General features: G+C 55.2%; 2 protein-coding genes across 2 annotated transcripts in view; one reads left to right on the top strand and one right to left on the bottom strand.

Moving 5' to 3' along the window:
• Positions 1-19865, top strand: part of tmem175 (transmembrane protein 175) — a 41603-nt gene extending 21738 nt beyond the window's left edge. The window contains exons 6-11 of the mRNA XM_064936582.1: positions 2153-2236; positions 11357-11521; positions 13358-13436; positions 15839-15974; positions 16125-16289; positions 16471-19865. Coding sequence (XP_064792654.1) covers positions 2153-2236; positions 11357-11521; positions 13358-13436; positions 15839-15974; positions 16125-16289; positions 16471-16978 — 1137 coding nt within the window. The 3' untranslated portion in view covers positions 16979-19865. The remainder of the gene's footprint in view (positions 1-2152; positions 2237-11356; positions 11522-13357; positions 13437-15838; positions 15975-16124; positions 16290-16470) is intronic.
• The window catches only part of LOC135513709 (phosphatidate cytidylyltransferase 2-like), a 125252-nt gene that overhangs the window by 29304 nt on the left and 76018 nt on the right, over positions 1-19930 (bottom strand). The window lies entirely within an intron of this gene.

Here is a 19930-nt window from a genome sequence, read left to right as displayed (position 1 = left end):
GGTCCCGGCCCTACTGACTGGCTGGTATGGTCCCGGCCCTACTGACTGGTTGACTGGCAGGCATGGTCCCGGCGCTACTGACTGGCTGGTATGGTCCCAACTCTACTGGCTGGTTGACTGGCTGGTATGGTTCCGGCTCTACTGACTGACTGGTATGGTCCCGACTCTACTGACTGGCTGGTTTGGTTCCGGCCCTACTGACTGACTGGTTGATTGGCTGTTATGGTCCCAACTCTACTGACTAGCTGGTATGGTTCCGGCCCTACTGACTGGTTGACTGGCTGGTATGGTCCTGGCCCTACTGACTGACTGGTTGACTGGCTGGTATGGTCCCGGCCCTACTGACTGGCTGGTATGGTCCCGGCCCTACTGACTGACTGGTATGGTACCGGCCCGACTGACTGACTGGTTGACTGGCTGGTATGGTCCCGGCCCTACTGACTGGCTGGTATGGTCCTGACTCTACTGACTGGCTGGTATGGTCCCGACTCTACTGACTGGCTGGTTGACTGGCTGGTATGGTCCCGGCTCTACTGACTGGCTGGTATGGTCCCGGCTCTACTGACTGGCTGGTATGGTCCCGGCCCTACGGACTGGCTGGTATGGTCCCGGCCCTACTGACTGGTTGACTGGCTGGCATGGTCCCGGCTCTACTGACTGGCTGGTATGGTCCCAACTCTACTGGCTGGTTGACTGGCTGGTATGGTTCCGGCTCTACTGGCTAGTTGACTGGCTGGTATGGTCCCGGCCCTACTGACTGACTGGTATGGTCCCGGCTCTACTGACTGACTGGTATGGTCCCGACTCTACTGACTGGCTGGTTTGGTTCCGGCCCTACTGACTGACTGGTTGATTGGCTGTTATGGTCCCGACTCTACTGACTAGCTGGTATGGTTCCGGCCCTACTGACTGGTTGACTGGCTGGTATGGTCCTGGCCCTACTGACTGACTGGTTGACTGGCTGGTATGGTCCCGGCTGTACTGACTGGCTGGTATGGTCCCGGCCCTACTGACTGACTGGTATGGTACCGGCCCGACTGACTGACTGGTTGACTGGCTGGTATGGTCCCGGCCCTACTGACTGGCTGGTATGGTCCTGACTCTACTGACTGGCTGGTATGGTCCCGACTCTACTGACTGGCTGGTTGACTGGCTGGTATGGTCCCGGCTCTACTGACTGGCTGGTATGGTCCCGGCCCTACGGACTGGCTGGTATGGTCCCGGCCCTACTGACTGACTGGTATGGTCCCGACTCTACTGACTGGCTGGTATGGTCCCGGCTCTACTGACTGGTTGACTGGCTGGTATGGTCCCGGCCCTACTGACTGACTGGTATGGTCCCGGCTCTACTGACTGGCTGTTATGGTCCCGGCCCTACTGACTGGCTGGTTGACTGACTGGTATGGTCCCGGCCCTACTGACTGACTGGTTGACTGGCTGGTATGGTCCCGACTCTACTGACTGGTTGACTGGCTGGTATGGTCCCGGCTCTACTGACTGACTGGTATGGTCCCGGCTCTACTGACTGGCTGGTTGACTGACTGGTATGGTCCCGGCTCTACTGACTGACTGGTTGACTGACTGGTATGGTCCCGGCCCTACTGACATGCTGGTATGGTCCCGGCTCGACTGACTGACTGGTTGACTGGCTGGTATGGTCCCGGCCCTACTGACATGCTGGTATGGTCCCGGCTCTACTGACTGACTGGAATGGTCCCGGCTCTACTGACTGGCTGGTATGGTCCCGGCTCTACTGACTGGCTGGTTGACTGGCTGGTATGGTCCCGGCTCGACTGACTGACTGGTTGACTGGCTGGTATGGTCCCGACTCTACTGACTGGCTGGTATGGTCCCGACTCTACTGACTGGCTGGTATGGTCCCGGCTCTACTGACTGGCTGGTTGACTGGCTGGTATGGTCCCGGCCTTACTGACTAGTTGACTGGCTGGTATGGTCCCGGCCCTACTGACTGGCTGGTATGGTCCCGGCCCTACTGACTGGCTGGTATGGTCCCGGCCCTACTGGCTGACGACCTGACTGACTGGCTGACTGGTAGGAAATGTGTCATCAGAGATTAAATGGGGAGTTGCTGTCTGAACTTGGTGAATAAGAACACGGCCCCTTTTTCCACATCATCTGTCTTCCTCTGCAGTTCTCCCTCATGGCGACGTTTCCTGAGAACATCTTGGGAATCCTCCTGTTCTGTGCCTGCGTCATGGTGTTAGGCTTCATTCAGGTGAGGATACGGGGTGTGTGTGTGTGTGTGATTTCTTAACTCGCAACCTTCCGCATCATTACATGTTGTTTTTCTTGGTGTAATTACACAGTAAAACTATGGTTGAATCCCTTCCCTCCCTCCCCTCTACTTCCCTCCCCCTCCCCTCTACTTCCCTACCCCTCCCCTCTACTTCCCTACCCCTCCCCTCTACTTCCTCCCTCCCCTCTACTTCCTCCCTCCCCTCTACTTCCCTCCCTCTCCCCTCTACTTCCCTCCCTCTCCCCTCTACTTCCCTCCCTCTCCCCTCTACTTCCTTCCCTCCTCTCTACTTCCTTCCCTCCCTTCCCTCTACTTCCTTCCCTCCCTTCCCTCTACTTCCTTCCCTCCCTTCCCTCTACTTCCCTCCCTCTCCCCTCTACTTCTCTCCCCTCTACTTCCCTCCCTCTCTCCCCTCTACTTCCCTCCCTCTCCCCTCTACTTCCCTCCCTCTCTCCCCTCTACTTCCCCTCCCTCTCCCCTCCCTCTCCCCTCTACTTCCTTCCCTCCCTTCCCTCTACTTCCTTCCCTCCCTTCCCTCTACTTCCTTCCCTCCCTCCCCTCTACTTCCCTCCCCTCTACTTCCCTCCCTCTCCCCTCTACTTCCCTCCCTCTCCCCTCTACTTCCCCTCCCTCTCCCCTCTACTTCCTCCCTCCCCTCTACTTCCCTCCCTCTCCCCTCTACTTCCTTCCCTCCCTTCCCTCTACTTCCTTCCCTCCCTTCCCTCCCTCTCTCCCCTCTACTTCCCTCCCCTCTACTTCCCTCCCCCTCCCCTCTACTTCCCTCCCTCTCCCCTCTACTTCCCTCCCCCTCCCCTCTACTTCCCTCCCTCTCTCCCCTCTACTTCCCTCCCTCTCTCCCCTCTACTTCCCTCCCTCTCCCCTCTACTTCCCTCCCTCTACTTCCCTCCCTCCCTCCCCTCTACTTCCCTCCCTCCCTCCCCTCTACTTCCCTCCCTCTCTCCCCTCTACTTCCCTCCCTCTCCCCTCTACTTCCCTCCCTCTCTACTTCCCTCCCTCTCTCCCCTCTACTTCCCTCCCTCTCCCCTCTACTTCCCTCCCTCTCCCCTCTACTTCCCTCCCTCCCTCCCCTCTACTTCCCCTCCCTCTCCCCTCTACCTCCCCTCCCTCTCCCCCTCCCTCTCCCCTCTACCTCCCCTCCCTCTCCCCTCTACTTCCCTCCCTCTCCCCTCTACTTCCCTCCCTCCCTCCCCTCTACTTCCCTCCCTCTCTCCCCTCTACTTCCCTCCCTCTCCCCTCTACTTCCCTCCCTCTCTACTTCCCTCCCTCTCTCCCCTCTACTTCCCTCCCTCTCCCCTCTACTTCCCTCCCTCTCCCCTCTACTTCCCTCCCTCCCTCCCCTCTACTTCCCCTCCCTCTCCCTCTACCTCCCCTCCCTCTCCCCTCTACTTCCCTCCCTCTCCCCTCTACATCCCTCCCTCTCCCCTCTACTTCCCCTCCCTCTCCCCTTTACTCCCTCCCTCCCCTCTACTCCCTCCCTCCCTCCCTTCTAATCCCTCCCTCCCTCGCTTCTAATCCCTCTACTTCCTTCCCTCCCTCCCCTCTACTTCCCTCCCCTCTACTTCCCTCCCTCCCTCCCCTCTACTTCCCTCCCCTCTACTTCCCCTCCCTCTCCCCTCTACTTCCCCTCCCTCTCCCCTCTACTCCCTCCCTCCCTCCCCTCTACTTCCCTCCCTCTCCCCTCTACTTCCCTCCCTCTACCCTCTACTTCCCTCCCTCTCCCCTCTACATCCCTCCCTCTCCCCTCTACTTCCCCTCTACTCCCTCCCTCCCCTCTACTTCCCTCCCTCTCCTCTACTCCCTCTACTTCATTCCCTCCCCTCTACTTCCCTCCCTCCCCTCTACTTCTCTCCCCTCTACTTCCCTCCCTCTCTCCCCTCTACTTCCCTCCCTCCCCTCTACTTCCCTCCCCTCCCTCCCTCCCCTCTACTTCCCTCCCTGCCCTCTACTTCCCTCCCTCTCCCCTCTACTTCCCTCCCTGCCCTCTACTTCCCTCCCTGCCCTCTACTTCCTTCCCTCTCCCCTCTACTTCCCCTCCCTCTCCCCTCTACTTCCCTCCCTCCCTCCCCTCTACTTCCCTCCCTGCCCTCTACTTCCCTCTACTCCCTCCCTCCCCTCTACTCCCTCTACTCCCCTCCCTCCCCTCTACTTCCCTCCCTGCCCTCTACTTCCCTCCCTCTCCCCTCTACTTCCCACCTCCCTCCCCTCTACTTCCCACCTCCCTCCCCTCTACTTCCCACCTCCCTCCCCTCTACTTCCCACCTTCCTCCCCTCTACTTCCCTCCCTCCCTCCCCTCTACTTCCCTCCCTGCCCTCTACTTCCCTCTACTCCCTCCCTCCCTCTACTCCCTCTACTCCCCCTCCCTCCCCTCTACTTCCCTCCCTGCCCTCTACTTCCCTCCCTCTCCCCTCTACTTCCCACCTCCCTCCCCTCTACTTCCCACCTCCCTCCCCTCTACTTCCCACCTCCCTCCCCTCTACTTCCCACCTTCCTCCCCTCTGCTTCCCACCTTCCTCCCCTCTGCTTCCCACCTTCCTCCCCTCTACTTCCCACCTTCCTCCCCTCTACTTCCCTCCCTCTCCCCTCTACTTCTCTCCCCTCTACTTCCCTCCCTCTCCCCTCTACTTCCCTCCCCTCTAATTCCCTCCCTCTCCCCTCCACTTCCCTCCCCTCTAATTCCCTCCCTCCCCTCTAATTCCCTCCATCCCCTCTACTTTCCACCTCCCTCCCCTCTACTTCCCACCTTCCTCCCCTCTACTTCCCTCCCTCTCCCCTCTACTTCCCTCCCTCTCCCCTCTACTTCCCTCCCTCTCCCCTCTACTTCCCTCCCTCTCCCCTCTACTTCCCTCCCTGCCCTCTACTTCCCTCCCTCTCCCCTCTACTCCCTCCCTCCCTCCCTCTCCCCTCTACTTCCCCTCCCTCCCCTCTACTTCCCCTCCCTCCCCCTCTACTTCCCCTCCCTCTACTTCCCCTCCCTCTCCCCTCTACTTCCCTCCCTCCCTCCCTCCCCTCTACTTCCCCTCCCTCTACTTCCCTCCCTCTCCCTCTACTTCCCTCCCTCCCTCCCTCCCCTCTACTTCCCCTCCCTCTACTTCCCCTCCCTCTCCCCTCTACTTCCCTCCCTGCCCTCCCTCTCCCCTCTACTCCCTCCCTCTCCCCTCTACTTCCCCTCCCTCCCCTCTACTTCCCCTCCCTCCCCCTCTACTTCCCCTCCCTCTACTTCCCCTCCCTCTCCCCTCTACTTCCCTCCCCTCCCTCCCTCCCCTCTACTTCCCCTCCCTCTACTTCCCCTCCCTCTCCCCTCTACTTCCCTCCCTGCCCTCCCTCTCCCCTCTACTCCCTCCCTCCCCTCCCTCTCCCCTCTACTTCCCCTCCCTCCCCTCTACTTCCCCTCCCTCCCCCTCTACTTCCCCTCCCTCTACTTCCCCTCCCTCTCCCCTCTACTTCCCTCCCCTCCCTCCCTCCCCTCTACTTCCCCTCCCTCTACTTCCCCTCCCTCTCCCCTCTACTTCCCTCCCTCCCCTCTACTTCCCCCCTCCCCTCGACTCCCTCCCCTCTACTTCCCTCCCTCTACTTCCCCTCCCTCCCCCTCTACTTCCCCTCCCTCTACTTCCCCTCCCTCTCCCCTCTACTTCCCTCCCTCCCTCCCTCCCCTCTACTTCCCCTCCCTCTACTTCCCCTCCCTCTCCCCTCTACTTCCCTCCCTCCCCCCTCCCTCCCTCCCCTCTACTTCCCTCTACTCCCTCCCTCCCCTCTACTTCCCTCCCTCCCTCCCCCTCTACTTCCCTCCCTCCCTCCCCTCTACTCCCCTCCCTCCCTCCCCTCTACTCCCCTCCATCCCTCCCCTCTACTTCCCACCTTCCTCCCCTCTACTTCCCTCCCTCTCCCCTCTACTTCCCTCCCTCTCCCCTCTACTTCCCCTCCCTCTCCCCTCTACTTCCCTCCCTCTCCCCTCTACTTCCCTCCCTCTCCCCTCTACTTCCCTCCCTCTCCCCAATACTTCCCTCCCTCTCCCCTCTACTTCCCTCCCTGCCCTCTACTTCCCTCCCTCTCCCCTCTACTCCCTCCCTCCCCTCCCTCTCCCCTCTACTTCCCCTCCCTCCCCTCTACTTCCCCTCCCTCCCCCCTCTACTTCCCCTCCCTCTACTTCCCCTCCCTCTCCCCTCTACTTCCCTCCCCTCCCTCCCTCCCCTCTACTTCCCCTCCCTCTTCTTCCCCTCCCTCTCCCCTCTACTTCCCTCCCCTCCCTCCCTCCCCTCTACTTCCCCTCCCTCTACTTCCCCTCCCTCTCCCCTCTACTTCCCTCCCTGCCCTCCCTCTCCCCTCTACTCCCTCCCTCTCCCCTCTACTTCCCCTCCCTCCCCTCTACTTCCCCTCCCTCCCCCTCTACTTCCCCTCCCTCTACTTCCCCTCCCTCTCCCCTCTACTTCCCTCCCCTCCCTCCCTCCCCTCTACTTCCTCTCCCCTCTACTTCCCTCCCCTCCCTCCCTCCCCTCTACTTCCCTCCCTGCCCTCCCTCTCCCCTCTACTCCCTCCCTCCCCTCCCTCTCCCCTCTACTTCCCCTCCCTCCCCTCTACTTCCCCCTCCCTCCCCCCTCTACTTCCCCTCCCTCTACTTCCCCTCCCTCTCCCCTCTACTTCCCTCCCCTCCCTCCCTCCCCTCTACTTCCCCTCCCTCTACTTCCCCTCCCTCTCCCCTCTACTTCCCTCCCTCCCCTCTACTTCCCTCCCTCCCCTCTACTTCCCCCCTCCCCTCGACTCCCTCCCCTCTACTTCCCTCCCTCTACTTCCCCTCCCTCCCCTCTACTTCCCCTCCCTCCCCTCTACTTCCCCTCCCTCTACTTCCCCTCCCTCTCCCCTCTACTTCCCTCCCCTCCCTCCCTCCCCTCTACTTCCCCTCCCTCTACTTCCCCTCCCTCTCCCCTCTACTTCCCTCCCTCCCCTCCCTCCCTCCCCTCTACTTCCCTCTACTCCCTCCCTCCCCTCTACTTCCCTCCCTCCCTCCCCTCTACTTCCCTCCCTCCCTCCCCTCTACTCCCCTCCATCCCTCCCCTCTACTCCCCTCCATCCCTCCCCTCTACTCCCTCTACTCCCTGCCCTCTACTTCCCTCCCTGCCCTCTACTTCCCTCCCTGCCCTCTACTTCCTTCCCTCTCCCCTCTACTTCCCCTCCCTCTCCCCTCTACTTCCCCTCCCTCCCTCCCCTCTACTTCCCTCCCTGCCCTCTACTTCCCTCTACTCCCTCCCTCCCCTCTACTCCCTCTACTCCCCTCCCTCCCCTCTACTTCCCTCCCTGCCCTCTACTTCCCTCCCTCTCTCCTCTACTTCCCACCTCCCTCCCCTCTACTTCCCACCTCCCTCCCTCTACTTCCCACCTCCCTCCCCTCTACTTCCCACCTTCCTCCCTCTACTTCCCACCTTCCTCCCCTCTACTTCCCTCCCTCCCTCCCCTCTACTTCCCTCCCTGCCCTCTACTTCCCTCTACTCCCTCCCTCCCTCTACTCCCTCTACTCCCCTCCCTCCCTCTACTTCCCTCCCTGCCCTCTACTTCCCTCCCTCTCCCCTCTACTTCCCACCTCCCTCCCCTCTACTTCCCACCTCCCTCCCCTCTACTTCCCACCTCCCTCCCCTCTACTTCCCACCTTCCTCCCTCTGCTTCCCACCTTCCTCCCCTCTGCTTCCCACCTTCCTCCCCTCTACTTCCCACCTTCCTCCCCTCTACTTCCCTCCCTCTCCCCTCTACTTCTCTCCCCTCTACTTCCCTCCCTCTCCCCTCCACTTCCCTCCCCTCTAATTCCCTCCCTCCCCTCTCACCTCCCTCCCCTCTACTTCCCACCTTCCTCCCCTCTACTTCCCTCCCTCTCCCCTCTACTTCCCTCCCTCTCCCCTCTACTTCCCCTCCCTCTCCCCTCTACTTCCCTCCCTCTCCCCTCTACTTCCCTCCCTCTCCCCTCTACTTCCCTCCCTCTCCCCTCTACTTCCCTCCCTCCCTCCCCTCTACTTCCCCTCCCTCTCCCCTCTACTTCCCTCCCTGCCCTCTACTTCCCTCCCTCTCCCCTCTACTCCCTCTCCCCTCTACTTCCCATCCCTCCCCTCTACTTCCCTCCCTCTCCCCTCTACTTCCCTCCCTCTCCCCTCTACTTCCCTCCCTCTCCCCTCTACTTCCCTCCCTCTCCCCTCTACTTCCCTCCCTGCCCTCTACTTCCCTCCCTCTCCCCTCTACTCCCTCCCTCCCCTCCCTCTCCCCTCTACTTCCCCTCCCTCCCCTCTACTTCCCCTCCCTCCCCCTCTACTTCCCCTCCCTCTACTTCCCCTCCCTCTCCCCTCTACTTCCCTCCCCTCCCTCCCTCCCTCTACTTCCCCCCTCCCCCTCGACTCCCTCCCCTCTACTTCCCTCCCTCTACTTCCCCTCCCTCCCCTCTACTTCCCCTCCCTCCCCCTCTACTTCCCCTCCCTCTACTTCCCCTCCCTCTCCCCTCTACTTCCCTCCCTGCCCTCCCTCTCCCCTCTACTCCCTCCCTCCCCTCCCTCTCCCCTCTACTTCCCCTCCCTCCCCTCTACTTCCCCCCCTCCCTCTACTTCCCCTCCCTCTCCCTCTACTTCCCTCCCCTCCCTCCCTCCCCTCTACTTCCCCTCCCTCTACTTCCCCTCCCTCTCCCCTCTACTTCCCTCCCTGCCCTCCCTCTCCCCTCTACTCCCTCCCTCCCCTCCCTCTCCCCTCTACTTCCCCTCCCTCCCCTCTACTTCCCCTCCCTCTACTTCCCCTCCCTCTCCCCTCTACTTCCCTCCCTCCCTCCCTCCCCTCTACTTCCCCTCCCTCTACTTCCCCTCCCTCTCCCCTCTACTTCCCTCCCTCCCCTCCCTCCCTCCCCTCTACTTCCCCCTCCCCTCGACTCCCTCCCCTCTACTTCCCCTCCCTCTACTTCCCCTCCCTCTCCCCTCTACTTCCCTCCCCTCCCTCCCTCCCCTCTACTTCCCCTCCCTCTACTTCCCCTCCCTCTCCCCTCTACTTCCCTCCCTGCCCTCCCTCTCCCCTCTACTCCCTCCCTCTACTCCCTCCCTCTCCCCTCTACTTCCCCTCCCTCCCCTCTACTTCCCCTCCCTCCCCCTCTACTTCCCCTCCCTCTACTTCCCCTCCCTCTCCCCTCTACTTCCCTCCCCTCCCTCCCTCCCCTCTACTTCCCCTCCCTCTACTTCCCCTCCCTCTCCCCTCTACTTCCCTCCCTCCCCTCCCTCCCTCCCCTCTACTCCCCTCCCTCCCTCCCCTCTACTTCCCTCCCTCCCTCCCCTCTACTTCCCTCCCTCTCCCCTCTACTTCCCTCCCTCCCTCCCCTCTACTCCCCTCCCTCCCTCCCCTCTACTTCCCTCCCTCCCCCCCTCTACTTCCCTCCCTCCCCTCTACTTCCCTCCCTCCCTCCCCTCTACTTCCCTCCCTCCCTCCCCTCTACTTCCCTCCCTCCCTCCCCTCTACTCCCCTCCCTCCCTCCCCTCTACTCCCCTCCCTCCCTCCCCTCTACTCCCCTCCCTCCCTCCCCTCTACTTCCCTCCCTCTCCCCTCTACTTCCCTCCCTCCCTCCCCTCTACTTCCCTCCCTCCCTCCCCTCTACTTCCCTCCCTCCCTCCCCTCTACTCCCTCCCCTCTACTTCCCTCCCTCCCTCCCTCCCCTCTACTTCCCTCCCTCCCCTCTACTTCCCTCCCTCCCTCCCCTCTACTCCCCTCCCTCCCTCCCCTCTACTCCCCTCCCTCTCCCCTCTACTTCCCTCCCTCCCTCCCCTCTACTTCCCTCCCTCCCTCCCCTCTACTTCCCCCCTCCCTCCCTCCCTCCCCTCTACTCCCTCCCTCCCTCCCCTCGACTCCCTCCCCTCTACTTCCCCCCTCCCCTCGACTCCCTCCCCTCTACTTCCCTCCCTCTACTCCCCTCTACTTCCCCCCTCCCCTCGACTCCCTCCCCTCTACTTCCCTCCCTCCCTCCCCTCTACTCCCTCCCTCCCTCCCCTCTACTTCCCTCCCTCCCTCCCTCCCCTCTACTTCCCTCCCTCCCCTCTACTTCCCTCCCCTCCCTCCCTCCCCTCTACTTCCCCTCCCTCTACTTCCCCTCCCTCTCCCCTCTACTTCCCTCCCTGCCCTCCCTCTCCCCTCTACTCCCTCCCTCCCTCCCTCTCCCCTCTACTTCCCCTCCCTCCCCCTCTACTTCCCCTCCCTCTACTTCCCCTCCCTCTCCCCTCTACTTCCCTCCCCTCCCTCCCTCCCTCTACTTCCCCTCCCTCTACTTCCCCTCCCTCTCCCCTCTACTTCCCTCCCTCCCCTCCCTCCCTCCCCTCTACTTCCCTCCCTCCCTCCCCTCTACTCCCCTCTACTCCCCTCCCTCCCTCCCCTCTACTCCCCTCCCTCCCTCCCCTCTACTTCCCTCCCTCCCTCCCCTCTACTCCCCTCCCTCCCTCCCCTCTACTTCCCTCCCTCCCTCCCCTCTACTTCCCTCCCTCTCCCCTCTACTTCCCTCCCTCCCTCCCCTCTACTCCCTCCCTCCCTCCCCTCTACTTCCCTCCCTCCCCTCTACTTCCCTCCCTCCCCTCTACTCCCCTCCCTCCCTCCCCTCTACTCCCCCTCCCTCCCTCCCCTCTACTTCCCTCCCTCTCCCCTCTACTTCCCTCCCTCCCTCCCCTCTACTTCCCTCCCTCCCTCCCCTCTACTTCCCTCCCCTCTACTTCCCTCCTCCCTCCCTCCCCTCTACTCCCTCCCTCCCTCCCCTCGACTCCCTCCCCTCTACTTCCCCCTCCCCTCCCTCCCTCCCCTCGACTCCCTCCCCTCTACTTCCCCCTCCCCTCGACTCCCTCCCCTCTACTCCCTCCCTCCCTCCCTCGACTCCCTCCCTCTACTTCCCCCTCCCCTCGACTCCCTCCCCTCTACTTCCCTCCCTCTACTCCCCTCTACTTCCCCCTCCCCTCGACTCCCTCCCTCTACTTCCCTCCCTCCCCTCTACTCCCTCCCTCCCCTCTACTTCCCTCCCTCCCTCCCTCCCCTCTACTTCCCTCCCTCCCCTCTACTCCCCTCCCCCCTCCCCTCTACTCCCTCCCCCCCAGGCTGTTATAGTGGTGTATGGTTTCAGCCGTCCGTTCCTGCTCAACGACCAGATCCAGGTGTCGGAGAACCAGGTGTTCTATAAACATCACATCCTGAAGGTCATCATGAGGGTCCCCATCATGTGCTTCTTCGCCAGTATCTTCTCATTCATCTTCTTTCAGATGGTGAGTCAGTCGTCTTCTTCTCTTTTTGTTCTTTCTGCTTCTCTCTTTTCGTCTTCTCTCCTCTGGGACTAAAAACTGAGGTGTGTGTATTATTAGAACTATTGCCCCAGTGAGGTGTGTAGGGCAGTATTGTTAGAACTATTGCCCCGGGGCAGTAATGTTGGAACTATTGCCCCGGGGCAGTAATGTTGGAACTATTGCCCCGGGGCAGTAATGTTGGAACTATTGCCCCGGGGCAGTATTGTTAGAACTATTGCCCCGGGGCAGTATTGTTAGAACTATTGCCCCGGGGCAGTATTGTTAGAACTATTGCCCCGGGGCAGTATTGTTAGAACTATTGCCCCGGGGCAGTATTGTTAGAACTATTGCCCCGGGGCAGTAATGTTGGAACTATTGCCCCGGGGCAGTAATGTTGGAACTATTGCCCCGGGGCAGTATTGTTAGAACTATTGCCCCGGGGCAGTATTGTTAGAACTATTGCCCCGGGGCAGTATTGTTGGAACTATTGCCCCGGGGCAGTAATGTCGGAACTATTGCCCCGGGGCAGTATTGTCGGAACTATTGCCCCGGGGCAGTAATGTCGGAACTATTGCCCCGGGGCAGTATTGTTGGAACTATTGCCCCGGGGCAGTAATGTTGGAACTATTGCCCCGGGGCAGTAATGTTGGAACTATTGCCCCGGGGCAGTAATGTTGGAACTATTGCCCCGGGGCAGTAATGTTGGAACTATTGCCCCGGGGCAGTAATGTTGGAACTATTGCCCCGGGGCAGTAATGTTGGAACTATTGCCCCGGGGCAGTAATGTTGGAACTATTGCCCCGGGGCAGTAATGTTGGAACTATTGCCCCGGGGCAGTAATGTTGGAACTATTGCCCGGGGCAGTAATGTTGGAACTATTGCCCCGGGGCAGTATTGTTGGAACTATTGCCCCGGGGCAGTAATGTTGGAACTATTGCCCCGGGGCAGTAATGTTGGAACTATTGCCCCGGGGCAGTAATGTTGGAACTATTGCCCCGGGGCAGTAATGTTGGAACTATTGCCCCGGGGCAGTATTGTTAGAACTATTGCCCCGGGGCAGTATTGTTGGAACTATTGCCCCGGGGCAGTAATGTTGGAACTATTGCCCCGGGGCAGTATTGTTGGAACTATTGCCCCGGGGCAGTATTGTTGGAACTATTGCCCCGGGGCAGTATTGTTGGAACTATTGCCCGGGGCAGTAATGTTGGAACTATTGCCCCGGGGCAGTAATGTTGGAACTATTGCCCCGGGGCAGTAATGTTGGAACTATTGCCCCGGGGCAGTAATGTTGGAACTATTGCCCCGGGGCAGTAATGTTGGAACTATTGCCCCGGGGCAGTAATGTTGGAACTATTGCCCCGGGGCAGTAATGTTGGAACTATTGCCCCAGTGAGGTGTAACTTGACACTCCATAGTCTCCTAGCGAGGACCTAAAACCTGTACCATATTTTATCTCGGTTAGCTCTTATCTCACTTTCAGTCCTAACGTTCTCTCGTTGTCTTTCAGTCCCATGTGATCCTAACGCTGTCTTTCAGTCCTAACGCTGTCTTTCAGTCCTAACGCTGTCTTTCAGTCCTAACGTTGTCTTTCAGTCCTAACGTTTTCCCGTTGTCTTTCAGTCCTAACGCTGTCTTTCAGTCCTAACGCTGTCTTTCAGTCCTAACGCTGTCTTTCAGTCCTAACGCTGTCTTTCAGTCCTAACGCTGTCTTTCAGTCCTAACGTTGTCTTTCAGTCCTAACGTTGTCTTTCAGTCCTAACGTTGTCTTTCAGTCCTAACGTTGTCTTTCAGTCCTAACGTTCTCCCGTTGTCTTTCAGTCCTATGTGATCCTAGCCATCGTAATCTTCCTGCCTTACATCTCCCAGTCTCTAAAATGGTGCCGCAGCAAAGCTATCGGTGAGTATGTTATACATGGATGCCAATTGCTATGTTTAGGTTGAAATAAGGTTGATATTCTTTATTTATTATTTAGATTGTCAAATGTTGGGTATAAACAAATAACCTAACAGTACATTGATGTTGAAGACAGACAGACTTTAACTACCGTTAAATCATAATATATTTAATTTGTAAGTTGAGGCCAAATATAGAAGGCCCCCAAACTGCTGGATCTGTTGTGTTCAGGCCAAATATAGAAGGCCCCCAGACTGCTGTTCTACACCTGTGTATTATGTTGACTTTACTTTTGTATGTATGTGGACACCCCTTCAAATTAGTTGTTTTGGCTATTTTAGCCACACCCATGCAATCTCCATAGACAAACATTGGCAGTAGAATGGCTTTACTGAAGAGCTCCGTGACTTTCAACGTGGCACTGTCATAGGATACCACCTTTCAAAACAAGTCAGTTCGTAAAATTTCTGCCCTGCTAGAGCTGCCCCCCCAGTCAACTGAAATGGGTTTCCATGGACGAGCAGCCGCACACAAGCCTAAGATCACAATGCCAAGCGTCGTCTGGAGTGGTGTAAAGCTCGCCACCATTGGACTCTGGAGCCGTGGAAACGTGTTCTCTGGAGTGATGATTCACGCTTCACCATCTGGCAGTCCTGACGGACGAATCTGGGTTTGGCGGATGCCAGGAGAACGCTACCTGCCCCAATGCATTGTGTCAACTGTAAAGTTTGGTGGAGGATGAATAATGGTCTCGGGCTGTTTTTCATGACAACGGGAGAACATCAGGCTGTTTTTCACGCTTAGTTCCAGTGAAGGGAAATCTTAACGCTACAGCATACAATGACATTATAGACTATTCTGTGCTTCCAACGTTGTTGCGTCATTTTGGGGTTTCAGTCAACCAGTTTCAGCATGACAACGCCCCCGTGCACAAAGCTAGATCCATACAGAAATGGTTTGTCGAGATCGGTCTGGAGGAACTTGACTGGCCTGCACAGACCCTGACCTCAACCCCATCAAACACCATTGGGATGAATTGGAACGCCGACTGCGTGCCAGGCCAAATCGCCCAACATCACTAATGCGCTTGTCTGAATGGAAGCAAGTCCCTGCAGCAATGTTCCAACATCTAGTGGAAAGCCTTCCCAGAAGAGTGGAGGCTGTTATAGCAGCAATGTTCCAACATCTAGTGGAAAGCCTTCCCAGAAGAGTGGAGGCTGTTATAGCAGCAATGTTCCAACATCTAGTGGAAAGCCTTCCCAGAAGAGTGGTGGCTGTTATAGCAGCAATGTTCCAACATCTAGTGGAAAGCCTTCCCAGAAGAGTGGAGGCTGTTATAGCAGGAATGTTCCAACATCTAGTGGAAAGCCTTCCCAGAAGAGTGGAGGCTGTTATAGCAATGTTCCTACATCTAGTGGAAAGCCTTCCCAGAAGAGTGGAGGCTGTTATAGCAGCAATGTTCCGACATCTAGTGGAAAGCCTTCCCAGAAGAGTGGAGGCTGTTATAGCAGCAATGTTCCTACATCTAGTGGAAAGCCTTCCCAGAAGAGTGGAGGCTGTTATAGCAGCAATGTCCCAACATCTAGTGGAAAGCCTTCCCAGAAGAGTGGAGGCTGTTATAGCAATGTTCCTACATCTAGTGGAAAGCCTTCCCAGAAGAGTGGAGGCTGTTATAGCAGCAATGTTCCAACATCTAGTGAAAAGCCTTCCCAGAAGAGTGGAGGCTGTTATAGCAGCAATGTTCCGACATCTAGTGGAAAGCCTTCCCAGAAGAGTGGAGGCTGTTTTGGCAGCAATGTTCCTACATCTAGTGGAAAGCCTTCCCAGAAGAGTGGAGGCTGTTATAGCAGCAATGTTCCAACATCTAGTGAAAAGCCTTCCCAGAAGAGTGGAGGCTGTTATAGCAGCAATGTTCCGACATCTAGTGGAAAGCCTTCCCAGAAGAGTGGAGGCTGTTTTGGCAGCAATGTTCCTACATCTAGTGGAAAGCCTTCCCAGAAGAGTGGAGGCTGTTATAGCAGCAATGTTCCATCATCTAGTGGAAAGCCTTCCCAGAAGAGTGGAGGCTGTTATAGCAGCAATGTTCCAACATCTAGTGGAAAGCCTTCCCAGAAGAGTGGAGGCTGTTATAGCAGGAATGTTCCAACATCTAGTGGAAAGCCTTCCCAGAAGAGTGGAGGCTGTTATAGCAGCAATGTTCCAACATCTAGTGGAAAGCCTTCCCAGAAGAGTGGAGGCTGTTATAGCAGCAATGTTCCTACATCTAGTGGAAAGCCTTCCCAGAAGAGTGGAGGCAGTTACATCACCATATTAATACTGGTGATTTTAGAATGAGATGTTTGACGAGCAGGTGTCCACATACCTTACTTGACCGAAAGTATGTTGTTGTGCTGGTTGCCGTTCAGGCCAGGTGGAGGAGACGCCTGATTCCATGATGTTTTATACATATCATCCAAACGAACCCCTCAGCAAGGAGAGGGTGGAGGCCTTCAGCGACGGCGTGTTTGCCATCGTAGCTACTCTACTCATCTTAGACATATGGTCAGTGTTTCTGTTTGGGCTGGCGGGGGGGCGGGCGGGCAGGACGATTGAATATTGTTTTAATTTTAAATGATGCTAATTTGTAAATGTTTATTTAAAAGCAGGGAGGAGGCCCTGTAAAATAATGATGGTGAAGATGTCTTTTTCCAGTGAGGACAATGTCCCTGACCCAGTGATGGTCCAGAAACAGTATGGTGGCAGTCTGGTGGCTGCCCTGCAGAACTATGGTCCAGAGTACCTGGCCTACTTCGGCTCCTTCGCTACCGTGGCTCTCCTCTGGTTTGTCCATCACTCTCTCTTCCTTCACGTCACCAGGTAATATAGAACAAACTCAATTCATCAAATAAATGTACATTTTATTGTTTTTAAATATATATTTTTTAAACATCTGCAGTTGTCAGGTTAAAGGTAAAGAAAATTAGTGTATTGTATGTACTGTTGTGTATTTGACCGTGATGCTGTTTTTTTACCTACTTCTCTCTGTCTCTTCATCCAGGACCACGCGTTTCATGGGCCTCCTCAACACCTTCTCCCTGGCCTTCGTAGGGGGCCTGCCCTTGGCCTACCAGCTGACCCACGAGTTTCCCCGGAACTCCCGCAACGAGCTGGAGGCCATCCAGATCAGCTGCGTCATCATCTTCTTCGCCGGCGTCTTCCAGCTCGCCATCTGGGTGGCGGCGCTGTTCAGCGAACGCGAGACGCTACACCCTTACGTGCGTTACGGCGGCCGTGAGCACGCCTTCATGTTGGCCAAGCTGGCGCTGTACCCGTGCGTGGCCCTGGGCACCTTCTTCCTCACCTGTATTCTCAGTAAATTCAGCGCGTCTATTTTTCACCTGATGGAGATTACGGTGCCGTTTGCTTTCCTGTTGCTGAGGCTGCTGGTCAGAGGCGGGTTGACGCTGCTTCGTCTCATATTCTGCCCAGATGGGCCGGAGACGAGGAGTGCTCTGGAGGAGGAGGAAGAGGAGGCTAGGATGCCCTTCAATACCATAATCACTTAGTGATTGTCATTTAGCTCGATGGTCCATTTGCTCCGGGTCTGTATTCACAAATGTTGCAGAGTAGGAGTGCTGATCTAGGCTCAGTTTTGACGGTTATATCATAATGTGTATATAATGAATAAGATTATATGGACAAGTGGGTCCCTGATCCTAGATCAGCTTTGTGAATACAGGCTCTGGGACTGGGGACGTGGTGTGTCGGACAGATGTACAGTAGCTACAGCTCGTCTTGACCTCTGAAGGGAGAGTTTGAGGTCGAATCCATTTGAACTGCACATTCAGTTTTGTATTGATGAGTCATTTTCTTTTCAAATTGGTTGCGTAAGTCAAGTGGTCGTTAAAGGAAATTGCACTGAGCCAGAGAATTGGAGAGTACAACCAATGTAATTGGCAGCCCTTCCATTTTTATAATTTGTATCTGACTTCTTGAATAATGGTTTATTGTTTACCCTTGAGAATCTAGTCTGTTTGTGCCAACATTTGCACTCCAAACATGTTTGGCGTGACGAAGCACAGGGGTCCGTGTTAAGAGTTCAGAAACTGCGTTTTAATATTGAAAGTCAAGTTTATTTGTTGTCTGCTTCAATAGAGTGATCAGGAACGTGCAGCTATAGATTTCCTTCACAGAAAATACATTAGTGCAACACATTCACAAAATAGCTTCATTTTCATCAGATGACAACAGAAGTGCTACTCTATTTGGCGTAGCAGCCACTCGAGTAAATGAGCTTACAATGAAAAAGCAAGGTATTTGTTTTCGCTAAAACGACCCATGGTCATCAGATTTCAGTTTATCATAGAAAGAATGTAGCCAGCTCCTAATGTTTTTCTTCGGGTTAATCATTGTACCGGAGGAAAGTAGCTACGCAGTCAGAGCGCTGTCTGCTGATAAAATGCCCGTTGGTGAATTCAAGTCAGTTTAGAACAAATTCTTATTTACTCTTAAAATATTTTTTTGGGGGGGGGCCGTGGTGAACAAAGCAGAATTCTGCATTTAACGTGACCCCTGAGGAAAAGGAGTGAAATGTTAGCACCGACTGAATTTCAGGCTAGTTAATTTTGGGGTTTCATTCATTCTGAATATTCATGTCCACTTCCCAACATACAAATAGCAGATAAAATGGAAGTCCTCATATGTACCGCCCGTCCAACATTCACTCACTGCTCATATTGACCGAGTTTAATCACTGAGTATAAATTCTATAAAATAGTTTTTTTTCTTCCTTCTATAACATGGAAGAGTGAGTGAGCAGCATGAATCGGACCAACAGGGTAACGTCACTTTTTTCAGTTCAGAATATAATAATAACCGTCCACAGGAATGTACTCACAATGTGTTGTCAGCTCATAATATTGCACTTCTTATTTTATACAATACTTCTAAAATCGTAACTTGGAATTGCTCACATTTCCTGATGTAATTTTTTTTATTTATTCCCTTTTCACAAATCTTTAATTCCGTCCATGTTCAACCCCAGGATGTGGGTGCTCACGTTACACTGTTATTCCCTAGTGTTTTCTCCGTTGTCATAGGGGGGGAAAAGTGTCGTAACAAAAACATCTGATTTATTGGAGTGCACATAATGTGCAGAAACCGATGGGAGGCGCAGAATAAGGACGTAATATTTGGAGTTCGTTTTGCATGGCCCCGGTGCGTGGAGATTTCACGTTAAGGACCAATGGAATAAATAATGATGAAACGCTGTTCATCGGGCTACGTAACACCAACTCACCCATTTAAAAAAAGGCAGTTGTGTTTTCTCCACAGCTCCACCAATCAAGCTCCCATCACCTCGGTCCACACCGGGCGTGTTGTTGCGTCCCTCTTCACCGTCTCTTTAGGTCTCACATGCGGCGTTGTCATTGGCATCAGACCCCTTGCCCAATCGCGTCCTAGAGCACTGCTCATACTACAAGATGCACGACCAACATTTTAGAAAATGTATCAGGGCCAGCCAACAGCCATTGTGTCTTTGACCTCTCAAAACAACCTAGCCCAAGTTCATAGGATTTCAGCCCGATCATGAACATGTGTAGCGTATGGCATTAGCTGAAAAAGTCCCATTTTGTAGCATTCTTTCTGCTCAGGCTAGGTTACATTTATTTGATTTACATTTTTAAATGAAGTAAATACAAGAAATGTGAATAGCCATTCTCATCTGTCCAGACAATATGTTGTACTCAGAGTAGATTCGTTTCAGAAATGATTTTACATTACTGGGCCATTTAAAATCAAACCATAGTATGACATACAATGAAATGAAAGACATGGTTGAAGACAGTGATTTATTTAATATAGATGTGCAATGTTACATTATATTGAAATGTAAAACACTTTCTTTGCAATATTCTGGATGTGACGTTTCTTTCCCGATAAAGGTCACAGAGGTCATTGTTATTGCGGCAATACTGTTTTGTGTTTTGATGTTGAAAAAGCACTTTAAATTCAGAATGCTTCAGTGTTGTCTGCTTTAGAGCTCAAATAAGGAATCAAATGTTCTTAACCCAGAACTAATGTCTTGCATAATTGGTCAGCTGATTGAAGTTCTGGGTCGATGCGTTGTTTTAAAATGAGGAGCTGAACCGGAACGAGAAGCTCCACCCCCTCTCTCTCTTTGCAAGCTACTGCTGCTCGTTTTCCCCCAATTCCTTCGACAAAATTCTACAGTAGCAGTTCTGTTTACGTAGATCCCAGGAGATTAAGCTATACAAGTGCTACGTCAATCACTGTTAACACTGCAAGTATTTTTTTTGTAAATAATCAATAAACTGCTTTAAAAAAAAGGCAGTCTTTTTTTTAATTTTATGTAACATACTGATCTTGCATCCATAGCGCCGTCAAGAGAACTGATCCAGGATCAGCACTCGCCCTCTCTTAGAATACAGGCTCCGAGTTCTACACCAAACCAGTTTAGAAAAAAAAGTGCTTCCTTGAAAGGGTTTAACAGGTGA

This window comes from Oncorhynchus masou, chromosome 25 (genome assembly GCF_036934945.1).
Source record: "Oncorhynchus masou masou isolate Uvic2021 chromosome 25, UVic_Omas_1.1, whole genome shotgun sequence".
Lineage (NCBI taxonomy): Eukaryota > Metazoa > Chordata > Actinopteri > Salmoniformes > Salmonidae > Oncorhynchus > Oncorhynchus masou.
Note: the sequence above shows the minus strand (reverse complement) of the source record. Positions and strands in the feature narration are given on the sequence as shown.